The sequence below is a fragment of the Castor canadensis genome, chromosome 12 (genome assembly GCF_047511655.1).
Source record: "Castor canadensis chromosome 12, mCasCan1.hap1v2, whole genome shotgun sequence".
Lineage (NCBI taxonomy): Eukaryota > Metazoa > Chordata > Mammalia > Rodentia > Castoridae > Castor > Castor canadensis.
Window position 1 is genome coordinate 75,410,407 of NC_133397.1, and position 14,048 is coordinate 75,424,454.

The 14,048-nt window shown below is 40.7% G+C and overlaps 1 protein-coding gene across 1 annotated transcript in view; it reads left to right on the forward strand.

Moving 5' to 3' along the window:
• Usp39 (ubiquitin specific peptidase 39) overlaps positions 1-8,775 on the forward strand; it is a 32,475-nt gene extending 23,700 nt beyond the window's left edge. Inside the window, exons 12-13 of the mRNA XM_074050116.1 lie at positions 7,332-7,418; positions 8,255-8,775. Coding sequence (XP_073906217.1) covers positions 7,332-7,418; positions 8,255-8,302 — 135 coding nt within the window. The 3' untranslated portion in view covers positions 8,303-8,775. The remainder of the gene's footprint in view (positions 1-7,331; positions 7,419-8,254) is intronic.
• The last annotated feature ends 5,273 nt before the right edge of the window (positions 8,776-14,048 follow it).

The following is a 14,048-nucleotide window of genomic DNA, read 5'->3' on the forward strand; positions in this document are numbered from 1 at the left end:
TAGATTAAAGTTCCCCAGCAGGTTCCAGCGTGCAGCCAGAGTTGAGAACCTCTGTCCTGGGTTAGAGCCCCACCAGCTACAGTGGGTTCTTCAGGCCACATTATCTAAGGGCTTGTTAGGATTGTGGAATCTCAGCTTCCCCCAAGCCTACTGAATCAAAATCTGCATTTTTAACATGAATCTCTGATGTATATAAAGTTAAAGCTTGTGAAACACTGGTTTAGAGGCTTCCTTTCTGCTCAAAATTTTTATAAATTTGTCTCAAGAAAACATGTACTTGAGATACTTGGTATCATACCAATCTCCAGCATAGACTCTTCTGATTTGATTAGTCTCTTCTGGAACTGTGGGTTTAATAGTAACTAGTGTTTGTTTGTTTGTTTGTTTTAACTAAGTGTTTTTCTGGTAGGAAGTACACCAAGTGCTTACTCTGTTATTTCATTTCTGGTTTTTTTTTTTTTTTTCATTTTTCTTTTATTATTCATATGTGCATACAAGGCTTGGTTCATTTCTCCCCCCTGCCCCCACCCCCTCCCTTACCACCCACTCCACCCCCTCCCTCTCCACCCCCTCAATACCCAGCAGAAACTATTTTGCCCTTATTTCTAATTTTGTTGTAGAGAGAGTATAAGCAATAATAGGAAGGAACAAGGGTTTTTGCTGGTTGAGATAAGGATAGCTATACAGGGCATTGACTCACATTGATTTCCTGTGCATGGGTATTACCTTCTAGGCTAATTCTTTTTGATCTAACCTTTTCTCTAGTACCTGTTCCCCTTTTCCTATTGGCCTCAGTTGCTTTAAGGTATCTGCTTTAGTTTCTCTGCGTTAAGGGCAACAAATGCTAGCTAGTTTTTTAGGTGTCTTACCTATCCTCACCCCTCCCTTGTGTGCTCTCGCTTTTATCATGTGCTCATAGTCCAATCCCCTTGTTGTGTTTGCCCTTGATCTAATGTCCACATATGAGGGAGAACATACAATTTTTGGTTTTTTGAGCCAGGCTAACCTCACTCAGAATGATGTTCTCCAATTCCATCCATTTACCAGCGAATGATAACATTTCGTTCTTCTTCATGGCTGCATAAAATTCCATTGTGTATAGATACCACATTTTCTTAATCCATTCGTCAGTGCTGGGGCATCTTGGCTGTTTCCATAACTTGGCTATTGTGAATAGTGCCGCAATAAACATGGATGTGCAGATGCCTCTGGAGTAACAGTCTTTTGGGTATATCCCCAAGAGTGGTATTGCTGGATCAAATGGTAGATCGATGTCCAGCTTTTTAAGTAGCCTCCAAATTTTTTTCCAGAGTGGTTGTACTAGTCTACATTCCTACCAACAGTGTAAGAGGGTTCCTTTTTCCCCGCATCCTCGCCAACACCTGTTGTTGGTGGTGTTGCTGATGATGGCTATTCTAACAGGGGTGAGGTGGAATCTTAGCGTGGTTTTAATTTGCATTTCCTTTATTGCTAGAGATGGTGAGCATTTTTTCATGTGTTTTCTGGCCATTTGAATTTCTTCTTTTGAGAAAGTTCTGTTTAGTTCACGTGCCCATTTCTTTATTGGTTCATTAGTTTTGGGAGAATTTAGTTTTTTAAGTTCCCTGTATATTCTGGTTATCAGTCCTTTGTCTGATGTATAGTTGGCAAATATTTTCTCCCACTCTGTGGGTGTTCTCTTCAGTTTAGAGACCATTTCTTTTGATGAACAGAAGCTTTTTAGTTTTATGAGGTCCCATTTATCTATGCTATCTCTTAGTTGCTGTGCTGCTGGGGTTTCATTGAGAAAGTTCTTACCTATACCTACTAACTCCAGAGTATTTCCTACTTTTTCTTGTATCAACTTAAGAGTTTGGGGTCTGATATTAAGATCCTTGATCCATTTTGAGTTAATGTTGGTATAGGGTGATATACATGGATCTAGTTTCAGTTTTTTGCAGACTGCTAACCAGTTTTCCCAGCAGTTTTTGTTGAAGAGGCTGCTATTTCTCCATCGTATATTTTTAGCTCCTTTGTCAAAGATAAGTTGCTCATAGTTGTGTGGCTTCATATCTGGGTCCTCTATTCTGTTCCTCTGGTCTTCATGTCTGTTTTTGTGCCAGTACCATGCTGTTTTTATTGTTATTGCTTTGTAATATAGTTTGAAGTCAGGTATTGTGATACCTCCTGCATTGTTCTTTTGACTGAGTATTGCCTTGGCTATTCGTGGCCTCTTGTGTTTCCATATAAATTTAACAGTAGATTTTTCAATCTCTTTAATGAATGTCATTGGAATTTTGATGGGAATTGCATTAAACATGTAGATTACTTTGGGGAGTATCGACATTTTTACTATGTTGATTCTACCAATCCATGAGCATGGGAGATCTCTCCACTTTCTATAGTCTTCCTCAATCTCTTTCTTCAGAAGTGTATAGTTTTCCTTGTAGAGGTCATTCACATCTTTTGTTAGGTTTACACCTAGGTATTTGATTTTTTTTGAGGCTATTGTAAATGGAATTGTTTTCATACATTCTTTTTCCGTTTGCTCATTGTTAGTGTATAGAAATGCTAATGATTTTTCTATGTTGATTTTATATCCTGCTACCTTGCTATAGCTATTGATGATGTCTAGAAGCTTCTGAGTAGAGTTTTTTGGGTCTTTAAGGTATAGGATCATGTCGTCTGCAAACAGGGATATTTTGACAGTTTCTTTACCTATTTGTATTCCTTTTATTCCTTCTTCTTGCCTAATTGCTCTGGCTAGGAATTCCAGTACTATGTTGAATAGGAGTGGAGATAGTGGGCATCCTTGTCTGGTTCCTGATTTTAGAGGGAATGGTTTCAGTTTTTTTCCGTTAAGTATAATGCTGGCTGTAGGTTTGTCATATATAGCTTTTATAATGTTGAGGAACTTTCCTTCTATTCCTAGTTTTCTTAGAGCTTTTATCATGAAATGATGTTGGATCTTATCAAAGGCTTTTTCTGCATCTATTGAGATGATCAAGTGGTTTTTGTCTTTGCTTCTGTTAATGTGGTTTATTACGTTTATTGATTTTCGTATGTTGAACCACCCTTGCATCCCTGGGATGAAGCCTACCTGGTCGTGGTGAATAATCTTTTTGATGTGTTGCTGAATTCGGTTTGCCATTATTTTGTTGAGGATTTTTGCATCAATGTTCATTAAGGAGATTGGCCTATAGTTCTCCTTTTTGGAGGTGTCTTTGCCTGGTTTTGGGATAAGTGTAATACTGGCTTCATAAAATGTGTTTGGCAGTTTTCCTTCCCTTTCTATTTCATGGAACAGTTTAAGGAGGGTTGGTATCAGTTCTGCTTTAAAGGTCTGATAGAATTCAGCAGAGAATCCATCAGGTCCTGGACTTTTCTTTTTGGGGAGACTCTTGATTGCTGCTTCAATTTCATTTTGTGTTATAGGTCTATTCAGGTGATTAATTTCCTCTTGGTTCAGTTTTGGATGATCATATGTATCTAGAAATCTGTCCATTTCTTTTAGATTTTCAAATTTATTTGAATATAGGTTCTCAAAGTAGTCTCTGATGATTTCCTGGACTTCCATGGTGTTTGTTGTTATCTCCCCTTTTGCATTCCTAATTCTACTAATTTGGGTTTTTTCTCTCCTCATTTTAGTCAGGTTTGCCAGGGGTCTATCGATCTTGTTTATTTTTTCAAAGAACCAACTTTTTGTTTCATTAATTCTTTGTATGGTTTTTTTGGTTTCTATTTCGTTGATTTCAGCTCTTATTTTTATTGTTTCTCTCCTTCTGTTTGTTTTGGGATTTGCTTATTCTTGTTTTTCTAGGAGTTTGAGTTGTATCATTGGGTCATTGATTTGGGATCTTTCAATCTTTTTAATATATGCACTCATGGCTATAAACTTTCCTCTCAAGACTGCCTTAGCTGTGTCCCATAGGTTCCAGTAGGTTGTGTTTTCATTTTCATTGACTTCCAGGAACTTTTTAATTTCCTCTTTTATTGCATCGATGATCCACTCTTCATTAAGTAATGAGTTATTTAGTTTCCCGCTGTTTGCATGTTTTTTGTCTTTACTTTTGTTGTTGAGTTCTACTTTTACTGCATTGTGGTCAGATAGTATGCACGGTATTATTTCTATTTTCTTATATTTGCTGAGGCTTGCTTTGTGCCCTAGGATATGATCTATTTTGGAGAAGGTTCCATGGGCTGCTGAGAAGAATGTATATTGTGTAGAGGTTGGATGAAATGTTCTGTAGACATCTACTAGGTCCACTTGATCTATTGCATATTTTAGATCTTGGATTTCTTTATTGAGTTTTTGTTTGGATGACCTATCTATTGATGATAATGGGGTGTTAAAGTCTCCCACAACCACTGTATTGGTGTTTATATATGCTTTTAGGTCTTTCAGGGTATGTTTGATGAAATTGGGTGCGTTGACATTGGGTGCGTACAGATTGATGATTATTATTTCCTTTTGGTCTATTTCCCCTTTTATTAGTATGGAATGTCCTTCTTTGTCTCGTTTGATCAATGTAGGTTTGAAGTCTACTTTGTCAGAGATAAGTATTGCTACTCCTGCTTGTTTTCGGGGGCCATTGGCTTGGTAAATCTTCTTCCAGCCTTTCATCCTAAGCCTATGCTTATTTCTGTCGGTGAGATGAGTCTCCTGTAAGCAACAAATTGTTGGATCTTCTTTTTTAATCCATTTTGTCAAACGGTGTCTTTTGATGGGTGAATTAAGTCCGTTAACATTAAGCGTTAGTACTGATAGATATGTGGTGATTCCTGCCATTTAGTTGTCTTAGTTGTTTGAAGGTTTGATTGTGTGTACCTAACTTGATGTTACTCTCTACTGTCTTGCTTTTTCTTATCCTGTGGTTTGGTGCTGCCTGCCTTTTCATGGTTATGTTGGGTGTCACTTTCTGTGTGCAGGATCCCTTGCAGAATCTTTTGTAATGGTGGCTTTGTGGTCACATATTGTTTTAGTTTCTGCTTATCATGGAAGACTTTTATTGCTCCATCTATTTTGAATGATAGCTTTGCTGGGTAGAGTATCCTGGGGTTGAAGTTATTTTCATTCAGTGCTCGGAAGATCTCACCCCACGCTCTTCTTGCTTTTAATGTTTCTGTTGAGAAGTCTGCTGTGATTTTGATGGGTTTACCTTTGTATGTTACTTGTTTTTTCTCTCTTACAGCCTTTAATATTCTTTCCTTAGTTTCTGAACTTGTTGTTTTAATGACGATATGTCGTGGAGTAGTTCTATTTTGGTCTGGTCTGTTTGGTGTCCTGGAGGCCTCTTGCATTTGTATGGGAATATCTTTCTCTAGATTTGGGAAATTTTCCGTTATTATTTTGTTGAATGTATTACGCATTCCCTTCGCTTGCACCTCTTCTCCTTCTTCGATGCCCATGATTCTCAAGTTTGGTCTTTTGATGGAGTCAGTGAGTTCTTGCATTTTCTTTTCACAGGTCTTGAGTTGTTTAATTAATAGTTCTTCGGTTTTTCCTTTAATTACCATTTCATCTTCAAGTTCTGAGATTCTGTCTTCTGTTTATTCTATTCTGCTGGATTGGCCTTCCGTTTTGTTTTGCAGTTCTGTTTCGTTCTTTTTTCTGAGGTTTTCCATATCCTGGCAGTTTTCTTCTTTATTGTTGTCTATTTTTGTCCTGAGTTCATTTATCCATTTATTCATTGTGTTCTCTCTTTCACTTCGGTGTTTATACAGTGCTTCTATGGTTTCCTTTATTTCTTCTTTTGCTTTTTCAAATTCTCTATTTTTATTGTCTTGGAATTTCTTGAGTGTCTCCTGTACATTTTGGTTGACCCTATCCAGTATCATCTCTATAAAATTCTCATTGAGTACTTGTAGTACGTCTTCTTTTAAGTTATTCTTGTGGGCTTCATTGGGTCCTTTGGCATAGTTTATCTTCATTTTGTTGGAGTCTGGATCTGAGTTTCTGTTCTCTTCATTCCTCATTTCTGTTCTTGGGGAGAGGTTTTTTTTTTTTTTTTTTTTTTGTCTTTTCTTTTTTGGTGCTGGGATCGAACCCAGGGCCTCACGCATGCTAGGCAAGCGCTGTACCACCGAGCTACATCCCAGCCCTTCCTCATTTCTGTTCTTAACACGAGGCAGGTTTATCTTTTTAACAGATGAGGAAACCTAGGCTCAGAATTTGAATAATTTATCTGAAGTCAGTAGAATTGAGATTTGAACCTGGACACTTGACCTCGAAGTCCATGTTCTTAACCAGTTCTTTGACTAAGAATGGGGCTTGCTCACATGATCCTGAGCTTTCCTTTGTTCTCTGTGCTGAACCCCTGGAATATCCAGTATATCTGGAATGTCTGTATTCTGTTATATTGCTCTTTATCATTTGCTCTGAGTTCAGATGGATGAGGTAGGGTTGCCAGAGGTACCCCTGCCTTAATCCATAAACATCTTTTCTCCCTCCTTCATAGAAGTATATAAGTACTTAGTTTGGCTGTGTTGTCGTTGCTGGTTTTACAGGCCAAGGGAAACTGCTGAGGATGATGGACAGTGCCTGCCAAAAACACTTTCTTTCGCTTTGTTTTGTTGAGGTGCTAGGGATTGAACCCAGAGCCTTGCACGTGTCAGGCAAGCTGTCTGTCACTGAGCTACATCCCCAGCCCAAGGACACTTTTCTTGATTCTATATTGCTGCTGTTTTCTGGGTAGGGGTGTGGAGGGAAGAGTATCCACAAGACAAGTATAAGAAGAAGGCATTTTAGTTGGGGATTGTTGGACTCCCTCTTTCTTTTCTTTGAGTCTGTTTAAATTTTCTTTAGAATGTGTGCACAAGCGTTTGAAACTCCATTACACTTGAATGACTTCTCAACGAGGATTATTGAGGTTGCCATGATTAGTACACCAAAGCTCTGTTATTTATTTATTTCTTTGGCAGCACTGGGGTTTGAACTCAGCTTCACGTTTGCTGGGCAGGTGCTTAAAAGCAGTAAACTGCCACTGCACCAGGCCTTTTTTGTGATGGGTTTTTTTTGAGATAGAGTTTCCCAAACTATTTGCCTAGACTGGCTTTGAACTGTGATCTTCCTGATCTCTGCCTCCTGAGTAGCTAGGATTGCAGGTCTGAGCCACCATATCCTGGCTTTTTTTTTTTTTTTGAGGTATTGGGACTAGAACTCAGGACCTCACGCTTGCTAGTTGGGCGCTCTACCACTTGAGCTATTCCACCAGCCAAAACTCTTAAATTGACTCTTGGTGGTTAATACCTAGTGGCTGTTGTGATTTTTCTGGCTCTTGGCTGTAATCCCTTTCTTGTATGCACTTTTGCTTTTAAGGAGCAGGCTAACTCAGCCTTCGTACTTTCTGCAGGGAACTGGCAAATGGTATGAATTACAGGACCTCCAGGTGACCGACATCCTGCCCCAGATGATCACACTGTCAGAGGCGTACATTCAGGTGGGTGTGGCCAACGACAGGCTGCAGGCCAAGATGCCCATTGGGATGTGCTGAAGAGTGAGGTGGGGCTAGATTATATGACTCTAAAAGTCAGTAGGAGATTTTCAGAAGAAAAGAATGGGGAAACATGACATTCTGTGAATGAGCAAAGAAGGCTACATTTATGGACAGGTGAATTTTACAGATGAGTGTGGTCTGGTTCCAAGGAGGAAGAACCTGAGCCCTCAAGGAGACTGGCTAGAAACTAGCCCTGAAGCTCTCTCCAGGGCACTGGCTGATTTAGTCAGCACTCTTCTTTGTGACCCCTGTACTTTATCTATGTCTTTTTTGGAGTGGTGATCATGTTGCATTGACTGTTTTATCTTTTCCATTGAGAGCCTGGGGAGCAGGGTCTTCTTTTGTAACTACTGTAGGACCTGATGCAAGAAGGAGGATTGAGACGAAGAGAAGCCATACCTGACCTTCTAGAGGACAGGTCCCCACTAGAAGGGAATTGAACCCAGGGTTTCACACATTCTAAACCTGTGTTCTACCACTGAGCTACACCCAAACCTCCTCACATATCTTTTCTTTCTTTCTTTCTTTTTTTTTGTACATATCTTTTCTTAAAAGTGAAGTTTGGAATGAGAAGAAAAGGAGAGGATGAGTGGAAAAATGAAAGTGGAATGAAGGGAATGTTCTAAAAGGGTGTGAATTATTTTCAAAGGATGTGACAGACATGTCAGTGGGATGGCAAGTCATCCATTGCCTGGCACAGAATAGGTACTTGGTAACTATCTGTTGACTGAATGCTTCCTGACCAGCTCATCAATGTCTGTTGTTTTCACTTCTGACAGATTTGGAAGAGGCGGGATAATGATGAAACCAACCAGCAGGGCGCTTGAAGGAGCTATCTAGGGCTTTGCTCCCAAGGGCTTTGACTAAGGATGGTAAATAAGAATACCGAAGCTATAGCTGAACATGGACTGACTGGCAGATTCCCTGGACCAGCCTACTTTGTATGGGTTCTGGCTACACTGGAGTATCAGAGAAGCCCATCTGTCTGATATATCCCTAGGTGTCCCCAGCTGTTCTTTGATCAACTTATTTTAGACTGATGTTCTTTTCTCCTTCCATTTGAGCTCCCTTCCAATGTCAGCAGGCAGAGCTCCTATAGATGGATGTAATTTATTTCTTAGTAACTGGGAGTATCAAAGGACAGGTAATTCCTTGCAAACATCAAGCCCAGGATTCCAGGAATAAGAGAATGAAGCCAGTAACATCCTTTTGTCTATTCTAGGTAGATGATTTTCCTATGGTTTCCTTCATTTCCTAATGTGTTTTTGGAATGGATTAAACAGTATCCGTTTTTAAATTAGCTTCTTGTGTTTATGTCCTTTACTTAGGCTGCTGGCTAATGGAAGGATGTATTTTCCTTTTTTAATGTTCATAAACTGTCTACTCTGCAGCCTGTCATCTGGTGGACCTTATTCTTGTCTCTTCCTGTCAGCTTGTGGGTAATGTGTCAGTTGGGATGCATTTGTCTAAGTAGCAAGGTATTTGTCCAAAAGTGATACGTTGTTATTGTGCTTAACTAGAAGGTGGGAAGTGGAGGATTTCAGACTGCACTGAAGTTCTGAAAGAGAGAGAAAGGAAAAAAAAATTAGGAAGAACTTCCATTATAGTGCAGCTCTGAGGAATTCTCAGTCAGGCTACTGGGGTGCTCCAGAGGAAAGACTATCTGTCAGAAGAATTGAGCAGAAATGACTTCTGTCAAGCTCTGAGTAACCTGGAGGGAGTGTGTCCTTGGCATGAGTACTGTGGCAGACCCAAAGATATGGGAAGCCTGATGATACAGCACCTGGAAGCTCCACTTTCCTATCTGTTCTACCAAGTTCTGTCCATTTTCCTTTGTAAGTATCTTTTTTGTTATTTTGTCTTTTGAGATAGGGTCTCACTGTGTAGAACAGGCTGGCGTGGAGTTTGCTATGTAGTCCAGGCTGGCCAATTCTCCTACCTCAGCCTCTTGAGTGCTGGGATTACAGGTATACACCACCATGTCTGGCTGTTAAGTTTCTCTTGAGGAACTTAAACACTTGTCATTCTCTACCACATCTAGTCTAAGCTTATGCTGGCTTAGTGCAGCTCCAGACAGTCTGGGTCTGATCATGAGAGGGAAACCATAGAATAATCTGGTCAAGGAAAGTTTAATTTTAGTCATTACTAGCTACGGTGGAGCATGGAGTAATGAAGGATTGACTAGTAGTAATGAGTGAAGTGAACTCTAAAGAGTATAGAAATAACAGATATATAAGGAAGAAACACTATCTCTAAAGCAGAGATAGTATGTAGAGTATACAAGGCCAAGATCCAGGCTGTACCGAAAATCAGTCCTGTGGGACCTGTTATAAATCTGCTTTGGGCTGGGGTGTAGCTCAGTGGTGGAGTATGTATTTAGAATGCATGAGGCCCTGTCCTCACTGTCCATCACCAAATGGTGTCCCCCGGAGGCCTTCTGCAACAAAACTGTCCCAGGAGGGGAGAGTGACAGGTGAAGCTGTTGGGTACCAGTTGCTATGGAAGCAGTGAGGCCCTGAAGAATCTGAGCACTGAAGGAGCCTGATGGTGGAGAAAGCTGCACATGCTTCTTTCAGGTGAGCAAGCCAGAACCAGGAAGCAAAGTCCTTTCTTCTGCAGAGTGTCTTTGGTGCCCTTCTGACAAAGCGTCTGTGCCATCTAGCAAAGGAAGAACCTAGGAGTCTAGATCTATTTTTACAGAGGAGGCGGTAAGTAAATCGATACTGGCACAGTCCACCTCCATGATGACTTAGCTTCCATATGCACTCTTCCACATATATTTGAACTCCATGCAACAACAAAAATGTTACTTCTGTATTTCATACCTTCTTATGCGTGAATAATTTTTCACCCTTTCCCAAAATAAGATGCAGTCCCAAGCGTCATAGTATCTGTTACTGTCTATATTGATTACTCTGCAAATCCAGTCTTACTAAATTAACTTCCAACAACTTGTATATAAAATAAAAATGGGAAGAGTTAAAAATAGCCTGTGTAAATAATCATATGTATAACAAGTAAATGGAAAGTAAACATAGGCAGAGAAGGCAAGTCCATATTCAGAATACATTCTTTTCTTCTGGGGATAAATCCTTCCTCCATAGGCTGAAAATGTAATCAACCTGGTACTGGGTTATGATCCCCATAAGGAATGGTGCCATGTTGGGGACTCTATTACTCTGCTATAATAGATGCTCTGCAGAAGTACTACTCAGGATAGGGGAAGTCCTGGCGAGCCCTGCTGCCATGATTCATGGGTTCATTGAACAAGCACTGAAGGAGGCTAGAGAAAGAAACTGAAAGCCACAGAGCATGCTGCTTGTGTACACTGGTGATTAAAGAGTATTTTCTGCAGTGGCTGCCTTTTGGTAGCCATTCCTATGGGACACACATGTTTTCATAGCATACATCCATTTAAGGAGGTCAGTCTGTATACCTCTTCCTTATACTTCTGTTTTACCAATCTTACAGTCCTGTTCATTCTGAATCCCTGTCCACAAGCCGAACAGGGGATTTGCTATGAATTAGTCTAGATGTGTGCATCTGACCATCTCACAGTCCAAATACAGTGAACAGCAAGTATCTCAAATCCTGGGAGGGCCCTACAGTTCCTTCTTGAGTGGGATGAAGTGCTGCAGTTGTACACTTGTAGGTTGTGCTTACAGTTGGATAAACCCATCTTTTAAACAGGTTTGAGTTTTGTCTTGCTTGGTCACTGGTCATAAAGAATATCCAAGGAGACTAGTATGGATTGAGGGAAAGGAGGAGTTGATGTTAAAGGAATCTAAGCCTCTTCTCAGGTAACTGGTACTGTTGGACCTCCCTGAGCGTGGTCTTTACGCTGGTTCCATTTGTGGGAGACTGCAGCTACACGTGTGCAAACTTATGGATAGCTGAGTCCCACAGCAGCAAGTTCATGAGGGAGCTCAGGGCTGCAGTCCTCTAAGATACCACGGTTGGTCCATAGTCTACCAAAGCCCAAAAGAATAACCACTAGCAGAAGGTATAGATTTGTTCCAGAATCCCGGAGTTCAGCACTGTGAGTCTCCTGTGGTGCTTGCCAGATGCATTGTGCAGCATTCCTGTATGTCATGGATGCTTCAAAATAGCAGTGAATTGCTTTACTCATAAGACTCAAGTGGTAGACCATTCTGCAGCCTAAACTGGCTCCAGAATCTTCTTTTGTTCGGTTCTCCTTTTGAAACCAGTAGCCTTACAGCTCTAAGTGACTGCACAATCCATTATGGTATATGTTGTTTCCATACATTGTCCCTTTTTGTTTATGTATGGTTGCTGGAATGGGGTACAGCATCTTGTCTTTTACTTTACAGATGATATTTTGGCATTGTCTAGACCATTGGACCCCCTACTGTCCAGAAACTTCACTGAGGTGGCAGCCCCCTAAATTGTTTTTGGGTTTACTTCCAGCTTCTTGCTGCATTTCTTGCTAAGGCATCTAAAACAATACTTCCTGCTCATCTGATTTAGTCAACATAGTGTCATCAATGTAGTAGACTAATGCAATATTTTGTGGGAAGTTGAGACAATTAAGATCTGTGGCTGGACATGGTGGCACACACTTGTACTCCCAGATATTCAAGAGTCTGAGGTGAGAGGATTACTTGAGCCCAGGAGTTTGAACCAATCTGGGCAATATAGTGAGACCCTGTCTCAAAAATGTGTATAATAATAGTAGAAGAGTTGACTATTTGGAGGCAACACTGTGAGGCATACTGTTTCCGTGCCAGGCTACTTCTGGTCATCCTTTGGTATAAAGAAACCCAGTTTGCTACCAGCCTGGTAGCTGCATACCATATGCCAGGGTCTTTGTATGCTGTGTCAATAAAGATGCTACCCCTGGGACAGTAGCTTCAGTTGAGTCGCCATCTGATTAAGTTATGATAGTCCAGTCATTCTCCATGAGCCATCTGACTTCTACATAGGCCCTCTGCCACTATCATTCTAGTCTAAGCTATTGCCAATTTCTGTTTGTAGTTTCTCTCTCTCTCTCTCTCACACACACCAGGGTTTGAACTCAGGGCCTCACTCTTGCTAGGCAGGTGCTCTGCCTCTTGAGCCATGCTCCCAACTCTTGCTATTGTCTCTTAACAGACAATGTCTCCCCACATTGCTTTTCTTCTGTCTCCAGTTCATCTACACTTTTGCCCAGAACTAAATATTTAAAACACAAATGTAAGCAAGTCATTTCTTCCCTACACCTGATCTCGCACTTACAGATAACTCATTGGCTCCTAGGATAAAGTTTGAAATCTTTTGCCGCTTGTCTCATTTCTCAGGAAGTTTGTGCTTGTTCTTGATTCCAGGCTCACTGACCTTCATTCTGTTGCTCAGATGTGTCACAAGACACAAAATGTCACATGGTGATTAGCAATGATGGTAGATACCTGTTTATTGACCTGGGAAGGTTATTATTAATGAACAATGCAGGTTTACTCCTTCTGTTAGGGATGCCCTTCCTTCTTCCCTCCCTCCTTCCCTTCCCTCATGTGCATTGTACAAAGGGGTTTCCTTGTGATATTTCCATACATGAGGGATGCTCTTTCTTTTCCATTTACCTCTTGCTTTCCTTTCTCTTACATGACCTCTCATTCATACCCCACTTAATACCATCTGTTATCTCTTCTTGCACCTGGAGAATTCCTTTTTTTTTTTTTTTTCTGTGATGCCTGGATCAATGCCATTTTTTCCAACTAGACTTCTTGTTCCAAAGGACAAACAGGATCTGTTTGTTTTGTGCCCAGTCCTCAGAATGATTGGCCCTTGAAAGTCAATCACTCACATTTGTTGAGCACATGCATTAGTACTTAGTCTATGCACTGTCAACCTTTTTTTGGATGTTCTGGGGTTTGAACTCAGGGCTTTGAGCCTAATAGGCAAGTGCATTCTGCTGCTTGAGTAATCCTCCAGCTCTTTTTGCTTTAGGTTATTTTTTCAGATATGGTTTTGCTTTTTGTTAGGGTCTGTCTAGGACTTTGATCTTCCTGCCTATGCCTTTTAAGCAGCTGGGATTACAGATGTGAACCATCATGCCCCTGACTTGTTTGTTGAAATGGGATCTTGCTAACTTTTTGCCCAGGCTGTCCTTGAACTGTGGTCCTCCACATCACCTCCTGGGTAGCTGGGGTTAGAGGTGTGAGCCACCATGCCCATCTTCTATGCTGTCCTTTTGTATATATAATTTTGTTTATACTCTGTCATGATGGTGGCAATAGTTAGTGCCATTTAGGAGCTTGGGGATTATCTGTCAGAGCTGGGTGACATGTCCTGTGCACAGTAGCTTAGGTCTTTTGTGGGTGACACATGGTTTGCTTCCACCACAGCTTCTGACTGAGAGGGCCTGCCCTGAGTGTCTTGACAGCTATGATCCCAGCATGCACTTCCTCTTTTGAGACCTCAGACTGACCAGAGTGTGAACCACAGATGAGGAAGTGAAATTCATGCTTTCTTAGCACAACCCCAAAGTCAGAAATCACAAAAGAACAAAGGAACAGATATATTAGAAACATCCTAAACTTTTTTTTTCTTTCTTTCTCTCAGTATTTAGGACATTCT